We start from the raw sequence: 23,598 nt of genomic DNA, 5'->3' as shown, positions 1-23,598 counted from the left end.
CTGGAGTTCACACTCAATTTCCCCTTGCCTTGGCACAACCACCGTGCTGGTCTGTTACTGTGTTCAACTCATAACATCATAGCCCCCAAAGCACAGCACAAATCCTATATGAAAATCCTGTGCTGAAACAACATTCGATTTATGGGACAGGAGTCAGGTCTACTTGTAACCAGATCTTAAGGAGGCAGCATACAATAAAGAGATTCAAATAATAAAGCTTAAAACAAATGCATAAAGTAACCTGCTGTGATAAAGGAAAATCTCAAACTTTGAAGCCACAACTAATTAATGATAACAATCTTGTTATTCCAATCATCAAAGGAGTCAAATATTTCAAGGAAATTTGTCATCCAATTCAGACAGAAAATATATCCATTCAAAAAAGAGGCCAGCTGCATGGCCTCATTATTTTCACCAATAGTACCAATTACTACTGAACCATGCATCTTATTTATTAGAAGTGATAACCATCATTTAACTTCAAGGAACACAACTTTAATCCTTAGCACCTACAGGGAAACATAAGCCTTTTTTTTTAAACTTTCCTCCTTCCTCAAGGTTTGGACTCATGCTAGGCAGGCTATAATTCCACAAGTACTGCAGCCATCTTAGTTTCTTCACTGAAGTGGCACATTCTTTACCTGTGAGGCAGGATGTTCATTTATAGGGTCCTCACAGGCGAGTCCAATCTTGTTCTCACCTTATGCGTGCACACTTTCTAGCAGGGCTGACTATACAGTGATCAGGAATAGAAATCTTGACTGAAATTTTTGACGGCAGCTTTAGCGGGATCAAATCTAAAACCTTCCAAAAACCTAAGAAACATTTTAATGTGTGAATGACCTGCCCAAACATGCTGATTACTGCTCTCTCACAAGACTTTAGAGATGAATTTTCATTCATTATATAGTTTAACATGTCATAAATACACAAAAAAACATACTGATCAGAAACAAGATGAAACATTATTGCTCCATAAGGATTTCTCACATTTAAACCCAGCATTCAGTTGGAAAACACAGTCAGCATTTTATAACAGAATAACAGGCACTTGACCTTATTCTTTCATTATTCACATGCTGTTATCAGCAGGAGGAGCAATGTTTTGCAAGTTATCTAACGAACCTTTCCTTAATCTGTGTGCAAAGGATTCATTAAAAGTTGAGTTTGATTTGGTGGAGGTAGAGTTCTCACAGCCTTTGAAGAAATGTCATTTTTGGGGGGTCATTAGCATTTGGTAAATTAAACTCAATTAAAAGAGGGTAAGCAAGAATGCGAAATCTTGAAGCTCCAGGGTGAAAAAATAAATGTTTGGTTCAGCCAGTACATGGTGAATGCCCCTGTCCCCCTTTACCCAAACCAAAATTTAGAAGTATTTTATTCCTGTTTTGATGGCAAACATCTATAAGAACAGATGTGAAATTTTGTCAGGCAGTCCCACATCTGCTGGAACTTCTCTGGATCTTAGCTCTGACTCATTAAGCTAATATACTGAATGAACATGGAAACCATGACAATGTTTTAACTTGCTGCCAACAATGAGCTGTATGTTGACTCTGGCTGAGAGAGATCCTTTTCCTTATCTAAAGATGTAAATTGTATGCCCCCACAATCATCAGCAAATGAGTGAAAGAATTTCAAGTTTCAATAACAGGAATGCAGAGTACTGGGCTAATGGGAAGATTCTTGGTAGTGTAGATGAACAGAGAGATCTTGGTGTCCAGGTGCATAAATCCCTGAAGGTTGCTACCCAGGTTAATAGGGCTGTTAAGAAGGCATATGGTGTGCTAGCTTTTATTAGTAGGGGGATCGAGTTTCGGAGCCACGAGGTCATGCTGCAGCTGTACAAAACTCTGGTGAGACCGCACCTGGAGTATTGCGTGCAGTTCTGGTCACCGCATTATAGGAAGGATGTGGAAGCTATGGAAAGGGTGCAGAGGAGATTTACTAGGATGTTGCCTGATATGGAGGGAAGGTCTTACGAGGAAAGGCTGAGGGACTTGAGGTTGTTTTCGTTGGAGAGAAGGAGGAGGAGAGGTGATTTAATAGAGACATATAAGATAATCAGAGGGTTAGATAGGGTGGATAGTGAGTGTCTTTTTCCTCGGATGGTGATGGCAAACACGAGGGGACATAGCTTCAAGTTGAGGGGTGATAGATATAGGACAGATGTGAGAGGTAGTTTCTTTACACAGAGAGTAGTAAGGGCGTGGAACGCCCTGCCTGCAGCAGTAGTAGATTCGCCAACTTTAAGGGCATTTAAGTGGTCATTGGATAGACATATGGATGAAAATGGAATAGTGTAGGTCAGATGGTTTCACAGGTCAGCGCAACACCGAGGGCCGACGGGCCTGTACTGCGCTGTAATGTTCTAATTCTAAGTATTATCCTGTTGTATATATATTGCACCACATTATGTGGGCATTGGCATGAAGAATGTCTAGCTTTCTCCAGGTCAGCGAGGTTATCCAGTGAGCAACTGAGCGATACAGAAAAGAAAGCTCACAGGTTTCATCGATTCAGTGCGCTGTGCTAAGTTAATTGATCTCTACTGGAGAGGTATAAGGATGCTACAATTGATCATGGAGCCCTGGGTTAGAGAGGGGAAGATCAACCAATCTTTTCAATCTTGATCGCTATTAAATAACCCCTGTTAGAAGCACATGTGCATGTGAGACTAAAATAAGATAGGTGGTCAAACATCTGACTAACATTCACTGTTAAGACTCACATATGAATGGCTTGTCTAAAGTATTGGAAGATCCAAGGAACCTGTGGAATCAGGGATCAACCAGAGATCTTTGTGGCCTTTGTGAAAACATTGGCATTTTGGAGCAGGTGGAGGGAAATCTGACTTTGTTCATGAAAAGTTATCCTTTTTAAAGCAGCAAATTTGAACAAAATTGCTCTTCATATCAGGCATTCCAGGTTCCAAACTTACTAATTAACACAGTTGACAAGCAATGAATAAACCTAACAGCAGTAATGCAAATGAGAGATTTATTTTGATCAATGTGAGAAGTGTCAGTTTTTTAAAGTTTCACTTCAAGGAGATGAAGTGTCAGGAAAATGGTCATACCTTTTCTTTCACATTGTGATTCTTGTTGATAATTATGACTGAAATAAAAAAGCTAATAATGGTGTTCAATTTCAGGGAACTGGAGACTTAAATCCAACCAAAAGAGACCTAAAGAGATGTTGCCATTTGAAAACAACATCATGACAGGCCAAGTGATATAAATCCCCCACTTTCTTCACAAGCTGTAGTGAGTATGTAAAACACAGCTAGCATGTGCCATTTACAAGATTCAAAAAGAAAGTCTTGTTATTCCTACAATTTTCCTGTAAAGCTTTATTTTAACAAAATTAGTATATCCATCATCAGTTGCAATCAGCAACCAAATGGACTTCATCACCATGATCATGAAGCAAAGCTGTGCCCCAGATTGCTGGTTTGATGACAAATGGTACATGTGATTCTGCAGACTCAGCACTTTAGGAAGAATGAGTGGCCCAAATCAATAGCAAACAACTGAATATCTAATACTCTAGCTTAATCAATGACAGGAGCAGAAGGAAGCTTAATGAATGACTCAGTTTATACAACAGCAAACTGTGATTGTCCATACCAAGTTCATAGCCATTCCTATTTACTTTAACTCTCTGCCAAGACTATCTGACATTTGGACAATATATGTCTGAGAGTATTGCTTCACTGATCTTATTTTAAGGAGCTTCATAAAATGAAACGAGAATGGAAAGTACAGGAACAATAAAGAATGGGGTAAGAATGAGGGAGAAATAGAGCAAAAGAGAGATAGGCAGGGTGAAAACAAAACCACAGGCTCTTTAATATTACAGGAGTACAGCTGAAACCCATTCACCCACCATTGTCTCCATAAACAGTGGTTCTACAAACGTTCCATCAAGGTAAGGATGGCTGTTTCAAGAACATAAACATAACAAGCCACTCTCCTATATGTTCATGTGCTAGTCGATTGGCACCCTCGGCAGTGAAGCAAGTGAACAGAAATTGGTTGTCTGAAATGGACGAGCTGTCTGACAGGTGCCAACAGCTCACCCATATTATTTAGATAAGGTCCAAGGCTCAAAAGGGGCAAAAGTGTTTTGTATAACATTGGGGGGGAGGGGGGAGCGTGGGTGCAGGGTAGCGCTCTCCTGTATTAATGCAGTACTGTGGAAGGTTTGAAGATGCCATCTTTCAACTGAACAATTAACCTAAGGCTGTTTCTGACTGTTAAGATGGATGCAAAAATTCCCATGTACTTCTTCAAAGAAATGTTTGCCTACAAAACAGTGATCACACGTCGAAAGAAATTTATTGGGCCTAGACGAATTTCCATCCACTGACTCCAAGGAACTCTCTGATACCTTTAAGAAGTATTTTAAATTTTCCAACAAGAAGCCAATGTTATTGAGGAAAACGTCACAAATGCTTCTTACCATTTATGTCTCCCACATAACAGTAAACATCATATATCTCATTGGGGTCTCGTACTCCATATGTTCTGACACCTGGTTGCCCCCTTTTATCTGCATAGCAGCCGGGTCTAGGCTTGGTGATTGGGTATCTAAGAAACAAAAGCGAGAGCGCTGTAAGATTAGTCAGTGGATAACTGATTAACAATCTTAATCAATAGAACACAAAGGGTGTCAAACATTTTTTTTCCCCATTTGAATGTGACTAGTACTGGAAAAGCCACATTGTTGCCCAACATGAGTTACCCTGAGAAGGTCACAGAAGGCCTTATCGAATAACAATTATTTGTAGTCCACTTCAGAGAGCATTAGGAGTTCACCATACAGTTTGGGAGATCAGCTCGAGGTTTGTGATTCCCTTCCCTGAAGTACATGAGTGAACCAGTTGGTTTTTTACAACAATCTAGCAACTTCCATGGTAATTTCTCTGCCACTAGCTCACAAATTAGCAGATTCATTCAAAATTTGCAGGCTGCAAGGGAGATCTGGACTCATGGGTCAGAATTTTACACCACCCCAGCGAGCTGGATGGTGACGGCGGGTTGGCGTAAAATTGAGCAGGAGGTTCCGGGAGGCCTTCCCGACCCGCTCCCAGTGGTGCTGCTGGGACTAAGAGCTGCCGGCCCGATGATTGGCCGGCAGCTCAATGAGGCGGGACTTCCTCCCTCAAGAGGGTACAAGCCCCGCCTCGGAACAATTAAAGCCCAGGGACCCGTAAAATGCAGGTTGGATCCCTGGGTTGGGCAGAAGCGGGTTCGTCACTGACTTTTATGTCAGTGGCCAGCTCCCTTCCGCCCGACGTAAAATCCAGCCCATGGGGTGGAATTCTATCGATCCCACAGAAGCGGGCTTGGAGGCGGGCCCGTGAGTAAAATCTGAAGATGAAGCTTCAGGCTGGCTCCTCGACCCGCTCTCACCTCCGAGCTATCTTGCTGGAGGCTGGGTTGATGCAGCGGTGGTAGCCAATTAGGCCATTATGGGACCAATTTTGGGAGAAATGCCACCAACAGGATCCTCACGATATTGGGCATGCCCCCTAATGAGGCCGAAGCCCGGCAGGTACCTGGAGGAGGCCACCCGGCAGCAGGCAAGGGGGACATCAATGCTTCCTCTAAATCACAAGCAATTATGTGAAGGGGCTCCTTCTTCAAAATGATAACCTGCAGCTGTGGCCATTCTTTATTTTTTAATTTTACTAAGGCTTCAGAGAGCACCTCCATCTTGAGGTGCCCTCACAGTCCCCTACATGCTTCAGCAGCACCCACCACTTTCGGTGGGGCTGCCAGCCGTCTGCGGCTTCAGGCCCTCCTGCATCCGGAATCCGCCCATCGTCCTTAATTGGATGGCGAACGTGGAGGAAGCCTCTGAATTGGTTGCCTCCCGTAAAAGCACGATGCCGCATGGCCAACCTGCATCAGCTGGGTCGGAGCCCAATTTTGGTCCCAAAGGCAGAAAGATTTCAGAGGTGGTAAGGCTCCACTCTGCCTCTCTGAATTGTTGCCTACTACCTTAATTGCAATGTTGCCATACCAAAATAACACTGAGATAATTAAAAGTCTTATAAATTGCCCCAGTAGGGAGTTGCAATGCACAGCACTATGCAGTATTATGATGTGAGTTTACACCCATAATTGTCCAAACAGTCATAGAGTCATAGAATCATAGAGCACAGAAACAGGCCCTTCGGCCCATCGTGTCAGTGCTGGCCATCAAGCACCGAACTATTCTAATCCCATTTTCCAGCACTTGGCCCGTAGCCTTGTATGCGATGGCGTTTCAAGTGCTCATCTAAATACCTTAAGGGTTGTGATGGCTGCTGCCTCTACCACCTCTTCAGGGAGTGTGTTCCAGATTCCAACCACCCTCTGGGTGAAAAATTTTTCCTCAAATCCCCTCTAAACCTCCTGCCCCTTACCTTAAAACTATGTCCCCTGATTATTGACACCTCCAATAAGGGAAAATGTTTCTTCCTATCTAACCTATCAATGCCCCTCATAATTTTGTATATCTTAATCATGTCCCCCCTCTGCCTTCTCTGCTCTAAAGAAAACAGCCCTAGTTTTTTCAGTCTCTCTTCATAGCTGAAGCTCTTCATAGCTCCAGCCCAGGCAACATCCTGGTGAATGTCCTCTGCACCCTCTCCAGTGCAATCATATCCTTCCTATAGTGTGGTGCCCAGAATTGTAAACAGTACTCCAACTGTGGCTTAAATAGCGTTTTATACAGCTCCATCATAACCTCCCTGCTGTCATATTCTGTGCCTCGGCTAATAAAGGCAAGTATCCTATATGCCTTCCTAATCACCTTTTCTACCTGTGCTGCTGTCTTCAGTGATTTTTTTGGACAAGTACACCAAGGTCCCTCTGACCTTCCATACTTCCTAAGGTCCTACCATCCATTGCATCACGGGTTGCATCTGAACTGGAGGGGCACCAATATCCTGGGCGGGAGGTTTGCTGGAGCTCTTCGGGAGGGTTTAAACTAGTTTGGCAGCGGGATGGGAACCGGAGCCACGGATCAGTGGATGGGGTCGCTGTTGAACAGGCAGATACCGAGTGCAGAGAATCTGTGAGGAAGGTTTGACAGTTGACAGGGCAAAGTTGCAGCCAGTATGATGGGCTGAAGTGTGTCTATTTTAATGCAAGAAGTGTCAGGAATGAGGGTGATGAACTTAGAGCATGGATCAGTACTTGGAGCTACGATGTTGTGGCCATTACGGAGACGTGGATATCACAGGGGCAGGAATGGATGTTGGATGTTCCGGGGTTTAGATGTTTCAAAAGGAATACGGAGGGAGGTAAAAGAGGTGGGGGAGTGGCATTGTTAATCAGGGATAGTATCACAGCTGCAGAAAGGGAGGTCGTCGAGGAGGGTTTGTCTACTGAGTCATTATGGGTGGAAGTCAGAAACAGGAAAGGAGCAGTCACTTTGTTGGGAGTTTTCTATAGACCCCCCAATAGCAACAGAGACATGGAGGAACAGATTGGGAGGCAGATTTTGGAAAGGTGCAGAAGTAACAGGGTTGTTGTGATGGGTGACTTCAACTTCCCTAATATTAATTGGAACCTCCTTAGTGCAAATAGCTTGGATGGAGCAGTTTTTGTCAGGTGTGTCCAGGAAGGTTTCCTGACTCAATATGTAGACAGGCCGACTAGAGGGGAGACTATGTTGGACTTGGTGCTTGGCAACGAAGCAGGCCAGGTGGCAGATCTCTCGGTGGGAGAGCATTTCGGTGATAGTGATCACAACTCCCTGACCTTTACTATAGTCATGGAGAGGGACAGGAGCAGACGGGATGGGAAAATATTTAATTGGGGGAGGGGGAATTACAATGCTATTAGGCAGGAACTGGGGAGCATAAATTGGGAACAGATGTTCTCAGGGAAATGCACGACAGAAATGTGGAGGTTGTTTAGGGAGCACTTGCTGCGACTGCTGGATAGGTTTGTCCTGATGAGGCAGGGAAGGGATGGTAGGGTGAAGGAACCTTGGATGACAAGAGATGTGGAACAGCTAGTGAAGAGGAAGAAGGAAGCTTACTTAAGGTTGAGGAAGCAAGGATCAGACAGGGCTCTAGAGGGTTACAAGGTAGCCAGGAAGGAACTGAAGAATGGACTTAGGAGAGCTAGAAGGGGACATGAAAAAGTCTTGGCGGGGAGGATTAAGGAAAATCCCAAGGTGTTCTACACTTATGTGAGGAACAAGAGGATGGCCAGAGTGAGGGTAGGGCCGATCAGGGATAGTGGAGGGAACTTGTGCCTGGAGTCGGAGGAGGTAGGGGAGGTCCTAAATGAATACTTTGCTTCAGTATTCACTAGTGAGAGGGACCTGGTCGTTTGTGAGGACAGCGTGGAACAGGTTGATATGCTCGAACAGGTTGAGGTTAAGAGGGAGGATGTGCTGGAAATTTTGAATGATATGAGGACAGATACGTCCCCGGGGCCAGACGGGATATACCCAGGGATATTACGGGAAGCGAGGGAAGAGATTGCTGTGCCTTTGGCGATGATCTTTGCGTCTTCACTGTCCACTGGAGTAGTACCGGATGATTGGAGGGTGGCAAATGTTGTTCCCTTGTTCAAGAAAGGGAATAGGGATAACCCTGGGAATTATAGACCAGTCAGTCTTACGTCAGTAGTGGGCAAATTATTGGAGAGGATTCTGAGAGACAGGATTTATGATTATTTGGAAAAGCATGGTTTGATTAGAGACAGTCAGCATGGCTTTGTGAGGGGCAGGTCATGCCTCACAAGCCTTATTGAATTCTTTGAAGATGTGACAAAACACATTGATGAAGGAAGAGCAGTGGATGTGGTGTATATGGATTTTAGCAAGGCGTTTGATAAGGTTCCCCATGGTAGGCTCATTCAGAAAGTAAGGAGGCATGGGATTCAGGGAAAGTTGGCTGTCTGGATACAAAATTGGCTGGCCCATAGAAGACAGAGGGTGGTAGTAGATGGAAAGTATTCAGCATGGAGCTCGGTGACCAGTGGTGTTCCACAAGGATCTGTTCTGGGACCTCTGCTCTTTGTGATTTTTATAAATGACTTGGATGAGGAAGTGGAAGACTGGGTTAGCAAGTTTGCAGATGACACGAAGGTTGCTGGAGTTGTGGATAGTGTGGAAGGCTGTTGAAGGTTGCAACAGGACATTGACAGGATGCAGAGCTGGGCTGAGAAGTGGCAGATGGAGTTCAACCTGGAAAAGTGTGAAGTGATTCATTTTGGAAGGTCGAATTTGAATGCAGAATACAGGCTTAAAGACAGGATTCTTGGTAGTGTGGAGGAACAGAGGGATCTTGGGGTCCATGTCCATAGATCGCTCAAAGTTGCCAACAAGTTGATAGGGTTGTTAAGAAGGCGTATGGTGTGTTGGCTTTCATTAACAGGGGGATTGAGTTTAAGAGCCGCGAGGTTATGCTGCAGCTCTATAACGCCCTGGTTCAACCACACTTGGAATACTGTGTTCAGTTCTGGTCGCCTCATTATAGGAAGGATGTGGAAGCTTTAGAGAGGGTGCAGAGGAGATTTAGGGCTTTTCTCATTGGAGCGAAGAAGGATGAGAGGTGACTTGATAGAGGGGTACAAGATGATGAGAGGCATAGATAGAGTGGATAGGCAGAGACTTTTTCCCAGGGTGGAAAGGGGGCATAATTTTAAGGTGATTGGAGGAAGGGCTCGGGGTGATGTCAGAGGTAGGTTCTTTACACAGAGAGTGGTGGGTGCGTGGAATGCGCTGCCAGCGGTGGTAGTAGAAGCAGATGCGTTAGGGGCATTTAAGCGACTCTTGGATAGGTACATGGATGATAGTAGAATGAAGGGTAGGCAGTTCGTTTGATCTTAGAGTAGGTTAAAGGTTCGGCACAACATCGTGGGCCGAAGGGCCTGTACTGTGCTGTACTGTTCTATGTTCTATGTATATTCCCTTGCCTTGTTAGTCCTCCCAAAATGCATCACCTCACACTTCTCAGGATTAAATTCCATTTGCCACTGCTCTGCCCATCTTACCAGCCCATCTATATCGTCCTGTAATTTAAAGCTTTCCTCCTCACTATTTACGACACCACCAATTTTCGTGTCACCTGTGAACTTACTGATCATACCTCCTATATTCACATCTAAATCATTAATGTAGAACTACAAACAGCAAGGGTCCCAGCACCGATCCCTGCAGTACACCACTGGTCACAGGCTTCCACTCGCAGAAACAATCCTCAACCATCACCCTCTGCCTCCTGCCACTAAGCCAAGTTTGGATCCAATTTGCCAAATTGCCCTGGATCCCATGGGTTCTTACCTTCTTAACCAATCTCCCATGTGGGACCTTATCAAAAGCCTTACTGAAGTCCATCTAGACTACATCAACTGCTTTACCCTCATCTCCACATTTAGTCACCTCCTCAAAAAATTCAATAAAGTTAGTTAGACACGATCTCCCCCTGACAAAGCCATGCTGACTATCCCTGATTAATCCCTGCCTCTCCAAGTGGAGATTAATCCTGTCCCTCAGAATGTTTTCCAATCGCTTCCCAACCACTGATGTTAGACACACCAGCCTGTAATTACCTGGTTTATCCTTGCTACCCTTCTTGAATAATGGTACCACCTTCACTGTCCTTCAGTCCTCTGGTACTTCTCCTGTGGCCAGAGAGCATTTGAAAATTTGTGTCAGAGCCCCTGCTATCTCCTCGCTTGCCTCACATAACAGCCTGGGATGCATCTCATCTGGGCTTGGGAATTTATCCACTTTTAAGCCCACTAAAACAGCTAATACTTCTTCCCTTTCAATACTAATATGTTCAAGTATATCACAATCTCCCTCCCTGATCACTATACTTACATCGTCCTTCTTCACAGTGAACACAGATGAAAACTAATCACTTAAAACCACACCTATTGTCTCCGGCTCCACACAGCCACTTTGGTCCCTAATGGGCCCTACTCTTTCCCTGCTTATCCTCTTGCCCTTAATATACTTATAAAATGCCTTAGGATTTTCCTTTATCTTGCCCGCCAGTGTATTTTCATGTCCCCTCTCCTAGTTACTTTTTTAAATATCCCCCTACAGTTTCTGTACTCCTCAAGGGCCTCCGCTGTTTTCAGCACTCTGAATCTGCCATAAGCCTCCTTTTTTTTCCTGATCCAATCCTCTATATCCCATGACATCCAGGGTTCCCTGGACTTGTTGGTCCTACCCTTCACCTTAACGGGTACATATTGGCTCTGAACTCTCACTATTTCCTCTTTGAATGACTCCCACTGGTCTGATGTAGACTTTCCTACAAGTAGCTGGGCGCAGTGGTTAGCACCGCAGCCTCACAGCTCCAGCGACCCGGGTTCAATTCTGGGTACTGCCTGTGTGGAGTTTGCAAGTTCTCCCTGTGTCTGCGTGGGTTTTCTCCGGGTGCTCCAGTTTCCTGCCAAAAGACTTGCAGGTTGGTAGGTAAATTGGCCATTATATATTGCCCCTAGTATAGGTAGGTGGTAGGGAAATATAGGGACAGGTGGGGATGTGGTAGGAATATGGGATTAGTGTAGGATTAGTATATATGGGTGGTTGATGGTCGGCTCAGACTCGGTGGGCCGAAGGGCCTGTTTCAGTGCTGTATCTCTAAACTAAAACTAAACTAAACTAGCTGCTCCCAGTCCACTTTGGCTAGTTCCTGTTTCATCATACAGTGAGTTTGCAATCTTGATATAGCCATCACAGCAAGGCATCAAGTAGAAGTTAGGTCTTTTCTGAGGATGGAAGTAAAACTAGCATTTATATAGTGGCTTTAACGTCCTCAGGATGACCCAAAGCATCTTACAGCCAATAAATTACTTTTGAAGTGTAGTCACTGCTTTGTAACCAAACCTGCCGCTCTTTGAAAAAGCGTCATGAGATTTTTACATCTATCTTAACAGTCAGACAGAGCCTTGGGTTAATTGCTCAATTAAAAGACAGCATCTTCAACAAGCAACACTCCCACAGTATTGCACTGAAGTTATCAGCCTAAATTATATACTCAAAGAAGTGAAGTGCCTGTTGAACCTTCGAAGGCAAAAGTGTCAGCCAAGCTGGGAATATCAAAGGTACCTTTACTATTGCACTATTCAAAGAAGAACAGGGAGCTTCTTTCATTATTCTGGCCAAAGTTTGTACCTCAAACAACAGCATCAACAATAAATTACCTCATCATTCATCGCATTGCTGTTTATGATACATTGTCACATGCAAAATGTCAATTTCTTTGTCTACATAGTAACAGTGACTGCACTTCAAGATAATACATTGGATATAAAGCACTTTGATGTCCTGAGAAATGAAATAAGACATTAATTCATTTTTTTCCACTTTGCATTTGAAGTACCTGTATGAATGTTCCAGTTACTGCAGTGAGCCACCTTTTGGTAGGAATTGAGAGCTGCTATTGAATCCATTGGCTCCAATTCTCTAAGCAGAGCTAGTTTCTTTTGTCTAACTTCACAAATATCAATACCATCATAAAATCAGTACCATCAAAGCTACTGAATGTAGATGTTTGGATTGAAATGGAGAACCACAATTACATTATTACACTGCGCATATAAAATAAGTCTCCGTGTCCTCAATCTGCATCTGATGAGAAAGTAAATGGCCTCCCACTAGCACTCTTCCAAAACCAGATTTTATTATAGCACTAATTTAAAAGCTCCTTCAGGCACCTTCTAATCCGAAAGCAGAAGGTTGCATAGAAGTATTGGCAGAATCATCAAAGCAGTAGCTAACATTGCTTTTCATGTACATCTCCTAACAGAGAAATAACTGGTTGGTTTGATGTGTTGGAGATAATTCATCATTTTAACAGCTATAAATGCAATGGAGGACAATTAAACTTTACACACCAATATAAAGGCAAATGAAGTAGCTCCAGTTCAAAACCTACAAGCAGATAGTATAGCTTACTTAATCAGGATTACAATGGCACTGGACCTGCATGTGTTTTCAATGTGCATTGCTATAGCACGTTTAACATGGTAAAATGTCCAAAGGCACTTCAGAGAATCATAGGATCATTACAGTACAGAAGGAGGCCATTTGGCCTGTCCATGCCAGTTCTCTGCAAAAGCAGTTCAGCTGATCCCACTCCCCCACCCTTTCCCTGTAGTCCTGCAAATTGTTTTCTCTTCAGGTGCTTATCTAATTTCATTTTGAAAGCCACAACTGAATCTGCCCCCACCACACTCTCAGACAGTACATTCCAGATCCTAACCACTCGCTGTGTAAAATAGTTTTTCCTCATGGCACTGTTGCTTGTTTTGCTATTCACTTTAAATCAGTGTCCTCTGGTTCTTGACCTTTCCACCAATGAGAACAGTTTTTCTCTATCTACTCTGTCCAGACCACGCATGGGTTTGAACATCTCTATCAAATCTCCTCTGAGGAGAACAACCCCAGCACAATGGCGCAGTGATTAGCACCGCAGCCTCACAGCTCCAGCGACCTGGGTTCAATTCTGGGTACTGCCTGTGAGGAGTTTGCAAGTTCTCCCTGTGACTGCGTGGGTATTCGCTGGGTGCTCTGGTTTCCTCCCACAGCCAAAGACTTGCAAGTTGATAGGTAAATTGACCATTATAAATTGCCCCTAGTATAGGTAGGGGAATTGTGGGGATGTGGTAGGAATATGGGATTAATGGTAATTAGTATAAATGGGTGGTTGATGGTTGGCATAGACTCGGTGGGCCGAAGGGCCTGTTTCAGTGCTGTATCTCTAAAATAAAAAAAATAAATAAAAAATTCTCCAATCTATCCACGTAACTGAAGTCCCTCAATCCTGGAAGTATTGTTACAAATCTTTTCTGCACTCTCTCTAAAATCTTCACATCTTTCCTAAAGTGTGGTGCCCAGAACTGGACACAATACTCCAGTTGAGGCCAAACCAGTGTTTAATAAAGGTTCATCATCACCCCCTTGCTTTGTACTCTATGGCTCCTTTTATAAAGTCCAAGATCCCGCATGTCTTTTTAACCACTTTTTCAACCTGCCCTCCCATGTTCAGTGATTTTTGCACATACACCCCAGGTCTCTCTGTTCCTGTACCCCCTTAGAATTGCAGCCTTTATTTTATATTGTTTCTCCTTGTTCTTCCTACCACTTCATGCTATGTAGCTAGAGTGTTGTTTTAACAATTTACAACAAACGTTGGTTTTGTGCACAGTAATCAATCGCTTACCTGACGCTTTGATCGGAAAGCCAGCCAGCATCACACTGATCAAACCCATCTTCATATGAGGCCTGAATCTGTTCAGGGGTTGCAATGGTGGCACTGTTATCCTGACATGCTTGTATGGCCATCTCAAAGTTCAGTGAATACCTGCTGGCTGCTGCCCGGTAATGGAATATAACACCTGTGGGCAGAATGGCACTTCTGAGTAAATGCATCAAAAGCAAGGGTGGATTTGTTTTCTTCCCTTTTTTTCTGAAGGAAGTGTCTCATGGTGGGGTATACCATCACAGTTGCCTGAAAACCTGTGACCTCATTAAAATTGACAATTGACACAGTGAGCCAAGACAGTGAGGAACCAGCTTTCCTCTGCTTTGTGCTCCAGAAATGTCACTTACTTGGGCGCAAATCAGTGGAGACCTGTTATTCTGATTAATTCTGATGAAAGGTTATCGACCTGAAACATTAACTCTGTTTTCTCTCTCCGCAGATGCTTTCAGACCTGCTGAGTATTTCCAACACTTACTACTTTTATTTCAGATTTCCAGCATCCTCAGTAATTTTCTTTTATTTTATTGCATTCACATATCCCTTGCTGTGGCGGGGGGTGGGGGGGGGAATGGCAGAAGTATCACATGTCATTCGTATTATGGAGGCCAAACAGTAGAAGGCACAATGAAAGTGGGTCTAAGAGACTGTGCTCAGCCTCCAGATATTGAAAGATTTGAGAAAGGCCCACCAGCAGCGCCTTCCACTTTTATTTCAAAGCCAGCAAGAAGGATCAGCAGGGCGAGAGGCCATCTGGCTGGTGTTTTTGGACAGCTGATTGTAAATGTCTTTAGCAACAAAGATTATTGGTCATAATTCAAAATCAAGTGGCCCAGTTGCTCAGCTGGTAAAGGCTCTGCCCAATATGGAACTGAAGCTGTGGAGAACTGGCTTCTATTCAATCCCTGTTGTGTGCTTAGTCAGCTGAATTTAGCTTTGTGCTGCAGTACGGGAACTATAATTAGCCTCAACACTTCTGCACTAAGGAGAGGAAAATTCAGCTCATCAACCCATGACTCCTGCTGTAAAGTGCAGGCATGGGAAAAGGGATTGGCTTTGTTAGTGTTGCTCAAAAAAACCTTCTGACCCTCAATGTTTTACATTTGAAAACAGTTTAGATGGGTAAGGAGAGTGGTTGTAATGGTGAAACTGACTCTCTGCGTCAGTGCTTACAGGAAACAAGGGGGGAGGGTGATTGAGAGGGAGGAATACATAGTACATTTGAGATTAATGTTTGACATTTACCAGAAATTGAAAAAACTGTTCCGAAACTGGAAACACAGCAATAGTTGATAAATAATTGTGGTGACTGTACAAAACGAGCACTGGCTGTAACAAATTCTTAGGACTACCTAAGGTTGTTTCAACCACATTTCAACAGTCTTAAAAATTGCATAACTGCTGCAGTCACTATGTATATCTCATAGTCTACTGTTTAAATATAATTTAATCCCTAGTAGCACTACATTCCTTTTGAGAAAGAATGTTTTCTTAGCACCTCCAGAGATGGCCTCAAATAAACAGGGGCAGGTTTATGTTCATGCTTTGACAATCAACGCTGCACAGTTCTGGTGTATGCTCATCAGTTCCATTCACTGATTACAGAGGATTACTGAAGGTGAAGCCTGAGATGTCTGTAACCTATAACAACCCTGCCTTTCAGCTTGAACAAGGACATAAGAGGCAGGATTTTTCTCTGCAGTTATGACAATTCTCCAGTGGATGTGCAAGATGGGCTGGGGACTTGCTATGCTGCATCCCTGCCAATATTTGTGTCTGACACATTTTCTACTAGAAGTGATAGCAGATGATAGAAACACCCACTTAGTTATATCACATTTACCATCATTATTGCCCTAGCAACACTGCAGATTTTGAACACAGAATACATTGTCCACGATTCTTAAGCAAAGCAGAACACTTTGATAAATTTAAATGCCCACAGCAGCGAGTGAAATATACTGCAGAAAATTTTATTTTGGTTGTTGGAGGCAACAACATTTTGTGCTTGCTGCAAGCTACCTGCCCTTTAAGCTGCTGCAGGTATCCGACTACTACACCAACAGCCAATTACCCACCCTCAGTGGCAAGCTTGCAGACACAGGTACATACGACACCAGGTGCCTACCTAAAGAAGTTATGAAACTAACCCTGGGAAATTCACCTGAATCAACGACAGGGCACTCAGCCAGACAGAAATTTCATCCGGCCATCCTTTCAGCCCATCTCAGGAGCTGGTTCACAGGACAAAAAAGTTTGAAAACAGAAAAGCTAAACAAAATCTTTATTTTTGGGAAGGGGCAGATCTATACAAAGTTATTGAAGCAGACATTTAGCCTTTACCCATATAAATTAAAAACTAAGAGGCAGTTTGGCTCAGTTGGCAATACTCTTTTCTGACTCAGAGATGTTGAGCTGGATTTTACCAGCCCTCTGGGGACGGGCTGGGAGGCAGGGGCCCCTGGAAAATGGTGTGGGAAGACGAGGGGTCCCAGCTGTCTTCCCGGTGCAATGTAGTGCCAGTGGCAGGAAAGGTGGCAAATGGCCTTCCCACCCAGAGGCCAACTGAGTCATTAAGTGGCCAATAGGTCCACTTTCTGCCTCCACTGGCATTTTGCCAGCAGCGGGGGGTGCCTGCTGCCTTGTGGGGAGGCAGTCAGGATTTAGCTGGTGGGATCCGGGGGTTGGGGGGTAGAGGGGCCCTCCTTTTTGGGCACTCTGGCCCAGGGAGGGGCCCCCAACAACAATGGCTGCCCCCGCAGCAATGGTAGCACCTGCCCTGACCAACGACGACCCCCCTCCTCCCATGGTCGCCGGGCCTGCTTTACTGGCCCCCAAACCCCAAGATCCCACTTACCCTGGTTGTGAGGGCGCTGTCTATCACTGCGCCCTGCTCCTCCAGGTGCAGCCCCAGCAGTGGCCACTGCTCCCCGTGGCGCTGCAGAGGCTGCTGAGCCGCCAGCCCTTTGATTGGCTGGTAGCTCTTGGGGACAGGAAGCCATCCTCTATAGGGACAGCTGCCCTGGCAGCAGCCAATTACTTGGCTACCACTGATAAGATGTGGTCCTGGGTCTCACTGACCGCCGAAGCGGGGTCATACCCAGCTTTCTGGCCCGTTGGCAGGACCACTGGCAGGCAGCAAGACTAAATTCAGCCCATGGATTCAAACCCCACTCCAGGAATTGATCGATAATATATGCCAACACCCCAGTGTAGTACTGAGTGGCAACGGATGAGATATTAAACTGTTCAGATAGATAGGAAAGATCCAATGAAGAAGAGCTGGAAATTCTCCTGGTGTCCTGGTCAACATAGTTTCCTCATCGAAAACCAAGAAAAAGATTAACGGCTTGTGGAATCTTGTTGTGTATAAATCTGCTGCTATATTTACCCACCTAACAGTGATGATTTTACACGCCCCCAATAATTGTCACTGCACTTAAAAGTTGTTGGATCTGAACTGCTTTGGATATTTCGAAGAAATGTGATAAGGCATTTAAAAAATGCAAGTCTTTCTTTCAATGTACTCTAGAAAAGCTAACTTCAAAATAGACGTGGATGTCAGCTGATAGGATGAGAATTGGCTGCGATGTGGTTAAGTGACTGCTATCATTCATGCTGCTCATAAATGATGGACACTTGGGCAAGCAACAGCACAAGAACACAGTGGAGAAAATTAGCAAAGGAAATAAATAAGGTCTGTTCTTCTTTCAAACCTTTCTTCCCTTATCTCCTGACTCATATTGCTATCAGGCTCTAGCAGCAATCTGCTCAAGTAGCCATTCTTCATGTTTGATTCTGGAGCATGAAGTCAAGGCTTTCTGGCTTGGCATTAAGCAAACATAATGTTGACATGATATGCTTTTTGCCAGCCTGACTTCCCTACCATTGACTCTAAAAAAAACTTGGGATCAGCCTCAATATCATAATTTTGGTTCCCACCTATATTAGGGAGTCCATTAAAAATTGCTAAATTTGCTGATGACACAAAGATGGGTAGGAAAGTAAGTTGCGAAGAGGATATAAGGAGGCTACAAAGGGATGTAGATACGTAAAGTGAGTGAGCAAAGATCTGGCAAATGGAGTATAATGTGGTAAAATGTGAAATTGCACATTTTGACAGGAAGAATAAAAAATAAACATATTATCTAAATGGTGAGAGATTGCAGAGCTCTGAGATGCAGAGGGATCTGGTATCCTAGTACATGAATCGCAAAAGGTTAGTATGCCGGTTCAACAAGTAATTAGGAAAGGTAATAGAATGTTATCATTTATTTCGAGGGGAATTGAATACAAAGGTAGGGATGTTATGCTTCAGTTATACAGGGCATTGATGAGACCACATCTGGAGTACTGTGTACCGTATTAGTCTCCTTATTTAAGGATGTAAATGCATTGGAAGCAGTTCAGAAAAGGTTTACTAGACTAATACCTGGAATAGGTGGGCTGTCTTATGAGGAAAGGTTGGACAGGCCAGTCTTGTATCCATGGGAGTTTAGAAGAGTAAGAGGTGACTTGATTGAAACATATAAGATCCTGAGGGGTCTTGACAAGGTGGATGTGGAAAGGATATTTTCTCTTGTGGGAGGATCTAGAACTAAGGGTTACTGTTTAAAAATAAGGGGTCGCCCATTTAAGACAGAGATGAGGAGAAATGTAACTCTTTTCCTTAAAAGGCGGTTGAAGCAGAGTCTTCGAATATTTTTAAGGGAGAGTTAGATAGATTCTTGATAGGCAAAGGGGTGAAAGGTTAGGCGGGAATGTAGAGTTGAGGTTACAATCAGATCATCCAATATCTTATTGAATGGCAGAGCAGGCTCGAGGGGCCGAGTGGCCTACTCCTGCTCCTAATTCATATGTTCATATGTACGTAAGGGTGCGGAGTAGAGGAAAATGGCTACTGTAGACCTCAGGGAGCTTCAGCAGTACAGCAGCAGTGGATGTTTTCTTCAAAATTAAACAAGGAATGCTAGAGTACAACAGACTGCAATCCTTTAGGAGTCCTTCCAAATCCTCTGCCACCCTAACTTGCTAGCTTTTTCTTGCATCCAGTATTGCTATAGAAGTGTTGATGAGGAAATGCTGAACCTTAGGAAGTCAAGTATGAGATCACATGGTCATATATTTAGGACTTGATGCCCACCATTATTGGCTGGAAGCGAGGTAATCAGGAGCTGTTCAAGTCCCACACCTCCAACTAGTGGAGCCCCCCCATTCACTCGGCTGTGGTGTACATCCATACTATAGTCAGGAGAATGGTGACAATAAACTCAGATATTATATGAGAGTTTGTCCAGCTCACCATGCTATTTGTGAGTACCTGCTGTTTATCTAGCAAGGGCTCAGCTTCTTAGTTTGCAAGCAATTAGTGCTAATCCTCTTTGGGGGTGAGGTAGACAGAATCTCATTGAGGTGCTTGCTTACCAATGGAAGATCAGTATAAAATCAACTCTATGCGGTAGACTTAGTAATCTGATACTTGATCCAGGCAGTCAACCTGGCTCACTAATAGAACTTGGAGAACCTGTCACTGGGGCTGGGATTCTCTTCAACTGGATCCAAATAATTTTGCAGGCAAAAGCTCTGACAAGTCGGGTGGTCCTGGTTGAACAAGCGCCAGGAAGCTTGTCATGTTTCAGGCTAAACAAACTGTTCATAACCTTGTTGTCCAATTTGATCCAGAGGTCAGTTCTTGAACCATATCCTCTTCCTCACAAATACTGTCTACCTTGACCTCTGTAACACTGCCTGTCTCTGTCCCTACCTCAGATCATCTGCCACTGAAACCCTCATTCATGTCTTTGACACTTCCAGACTTGATTACTCCAATGCTTGCCTGGTCAGTTTCCTATCCTCCACCTTCCATAAACTTCAGTTCATCTAAAACTCTGCTGGATGTATCTGTCATGAGTTTCTTTGTGTTATCTTAAACAACACAATGAGGTACCTGGATGTCAGTTCCTTGAAGATCTCGAGAGGGTTTATTAACAGTTAAACTAGTATATACAATACAGACCGAACTATATACAGAACCTTTATTTAGGGTGTTCCAGTGCAGAGTGCTATGGCTTCTAGTTACAAAACTACATCCTGGTACTTAGCTCATTAGCATACTGAGTTCTTAAAGGGATATCACTATTAAAGCGATCATACAACAGTATCCTTTATAACATCAAGTGCTACTCATCTATAACTCATGCGTTCGCTAACCAAAATTGGCTTCCAGTCCACCAATGACTCAAATTTAAAACCTATATGCTTGTGTTTAAATCCATCTATGGACATGCCCCTCCCTATCTCTGTAACTACCACCAGCCCTACTGCTGCTTCTTCAATATTTTCACCTCTTTATTCATCTAACTCTAGCTATGTGTGTGTCCCCCCTTCCTTTGCCCCATCATTTATAGCTGTGCTTTCAGCTGCCTTGTACATCACATTCTGGAATTTCCCCCCCAAGCTTCTCTGCTTCTCTACCTTCTCCGCCTCCTTTAAACTCCTCCTTAACACCCGCTTCTTCGGCCATGTCTTTGGTCACCTTTTCCAATATCTCCTTCTTTTGCTGTATGAATGCAAGTTGTTACTGTAATGAAAAAGAATCCCTGACTACACTGTACAATTATTATTGTGTAAATACTGGGACAACTGCTTGTATTTCCTTCCTTTCTTCCAGTTATACATTTCCTGCAGATTACACTGTACGATAAAGATCAAGGCAAATTTGATTTTCTTCTCCTCCCAAACTGAAATATAGCCATTTCCAACTTGTGTCTCTTTTATAATCTTTAAACTTTTGTGCTTTGCCATCAGCAGAACTAATTTCCAGAGAAACCATGCACTAAAGAGGAGAAAACACTTAACAGTGGTAACAGATTAAAGAAAGTAAGGCTTGCATTTATATGGCACCTTACCACATCTCTCAGAAATGTCTCCAAGCACTTCATATGCAATGATTTACATTGAAATGTAGTGGCTGCTATTAAGAAGTTAAACATGGTGGCTATTTTCTTGTGGTCAGTAAGATCTCACAAGCAGTGAATACTTTTGGTGGTGTTGGTTGATGGAGGACATTGATGCCAGGAGGACTCCCTGCTCCTCTTTGATTATTTTAATGGGAATTAAGCACCACAATAAGCAGACGACAGGATCTTGATCTAATGTCTCATCCAAAGAATCCAATAGAGTATCTGTCAATACATTGTAGTGTCGGACCAGTTTATGTGCTCATATCCTGGATTAAGTTGATAACAGATAACATTGTGACAAATGTTACAATCTTGTGCTCCTAGGTGAGGCAAATGTTATTTTTAATTAAGGCAGAGACTTCTAAATCTAAAACAAATATAATGAAACATGACCAGCTGTAGAGTCCAGCTTTCTATTGTGATTTACATATGCCACAGCTAAATCTGTAATGGAAGACCTGCTATCAGTAAAATCAAGATTTCAGTCCAATAATTGGCCATTAGACAGGCTTCAATGTCACTCCAACTGGTAATCCATTAGCCAAAAATCACTTGGCATACAGAAACTTACCAGTGACATCTAATGAGACAACGTCTTGCTCATCTTCAATGCCGATCATTACTTCACAGCGGTAAAGGCCAGTATCACTTGCTCGCAGTCGACAAATGGTCAGCGTTGCATCACTCAGACTCTCGGGATGTTTGGGCACTGCCACTCTGCCATCATAGTCACCAGCAATTTTTATTACACCATTCTGTGCCACCAGAATTAAGGTTTCTTTCTTGACCCTTCCATCTTTTCCTTCCTCTATTTTTGTCCACTTGATGCGAGGAAACTCCTGGAAAGAATGGTTGGTGGGTGAAGGTGTGGCTAGCATTGAATAGTGACAAGGAAGAGATACAAAGCTAGCAAGGGAGCCTTTCACATGGGAGCTCCTCTTAATCTTCATTCTCATCATCTTCTCACTGTTTTGTGCTGAGGACAAAGGAAGAAGGAATTACCTTCAGTAAATTAGGAACCAGTTGAAGTTACAAAATCATTTCCTACAAAAGAAGAGCATGTTCCTTGAAGCAGTAGCCAGCCACACTTACTTTCTCCTTCACTCCTTTGGAAAAGTTTATTATTTTTAAGTTTCTGTAATTTAAAGCTCAGCAATGGAGGTGGGAATTGCCAGCTCCCAAGTTAAGTGGCTGTTTTGGCACTTCTTGTCAATCAGGAGGAGCAGATGTGCTCCCTCAGGCCGCACCAGGCGGCCATTGGCTTTCCCCAGCCCCTATCGCCAGCTTTCACTCTTCCCATATTCAGATTGCTGGTCTTAGCCCCACCGCCGCCAATTGCCAGGGACCATCACCAGGGATGCCCAGCTGAGCCTTCCTGCTGCTGGTATTCCATTCTGCCCATCAAACAAGCTGTCCATTTTCCTGCCTGTCAAGCAGGAGTTGGAGCGACGGGATGTTAATGTGGTCCTGCTGTCCGCATCTCCAGCCTGGTTCTTTCGCCATTTTCTGGCCTCATCTGTGCCCTCCCCCCCTCCCTGTTAGTATCAGAGCCAAATGATCTATCTTGAACCTTTTAGCTGCAGCGTGCATTTTCCTGCCCCACCCCCAAGGCAAACTACCTATCAAGGGAAAGAATAGCACCTGGACCCCACCTTGAGTATTAGGCTGGTTCTCAGCTGTACGGGACTGGCAGGTTGAAGAATAATTCTGGTGCACTTCCAGCAGTTATTCTGCCTGTGAGGAATATCCAGCCCTTAATGTTTAAATTACTTTCACTAGACTGAAATATCTTAACATCACCTGTGCACTTCAGTATTGTTCCATTTAAAAATAGTGCCGCTTTCCAACAACTGTTTTATTTTAGTTAATATGACAATTTTTTTGAAGTAATAAAATTACCCACAGGTGCAGTCCTGTAATATTTTAGAACATGTAAGGACAATAAAGTCACTCCAGTTACATAATGATCTGTTAAATTTCATGCACACAGTGCAGAAATATAAGACAGAGCAACAGCACACTGAGCAAATGCAGTCTTACCTGAGTGCACTGATGATACTATTGTCAACGTGGAGCATATCCACAGGATATGTATTAAATGTAATATCATTTTGACCTAAAGAAAAAAGAAAATACATTGTCTATCAGATTGCACAGAATTCTCTTATAAGCAGTTAGCATTATAACAGGTGAGCATTCGACATCATATGAATTCTTGAAAAATGTTGATAGCTACTTGCTGAATGCAACTGAACATGTTGTCTGACTACTTGCTTTCTAGGAACAAAGAGCTGTAAAGGGTGAGCTCTCACACTACACTGCCAACTCTCAAGATAACAAGCAGTAAAATAAGTTTAGAACTCTTTGGTCATAGAAGACAAGTAGCTCTACAAAGTACAAGAT

At 43.6% G+C, this 23,598-nt stretch overlaps 1 protein-coding gene across 1 annotated transcript in view; it reads right to left on the bottom strand.

Annotated features, from left to right (window-relative positions):
• LOC137369063 (brevican core protein-like) overlaps positions 1–23,305 on the bottom strand; it is a 212,996-nt gene extending 189,691 nt beyond the window's left edge. The window contains exons 1-4 of the mRNA XM_068029643.1: positions 23,246–23,305; positions 21,767–22,154; positions 14,195–14,369; positions 4,465–4,592 (exon numbers count right to left, since the gene is read on the bottom strand). Coding sequence (XP_067885744.1) covers positions 4,465–4,592; positions 14,195–14,369; positions 21,767–22,154; positions 23,246–23,305 — 751 coding nt within the window. The remainder of the gene's footprint in view (positions 1–4,464; positions 4,593–14,194; positions 14,370–21,766; positions 22,155–23,245) is intronic.
• Between the last annotated feature and the right edge of the window lie 293 nt (positions 23,306–23,598).

This window comes from Heterodontus francisci, chromosome 4 (assembly GCF_036365525.1).
Source record: "Heterodontus francisci isolate sHetFra1 chromosome 4, sHetFra1.hap1, whole genome shotgun sequence".
Classification (NCBI taxonomy): domain Eukaryota; kingdom Metazoa; phylum Chordata; class Chondrichthyes; order Heterodontiformes; family Heterodontidae; genus Heterodontus; species Heterodontus francisci.
The sequence above is the reverse complement of the archived record's forward strand: the minus strand, read 5'-3'. Positions and strand labels throughout refer to the sequence as shown.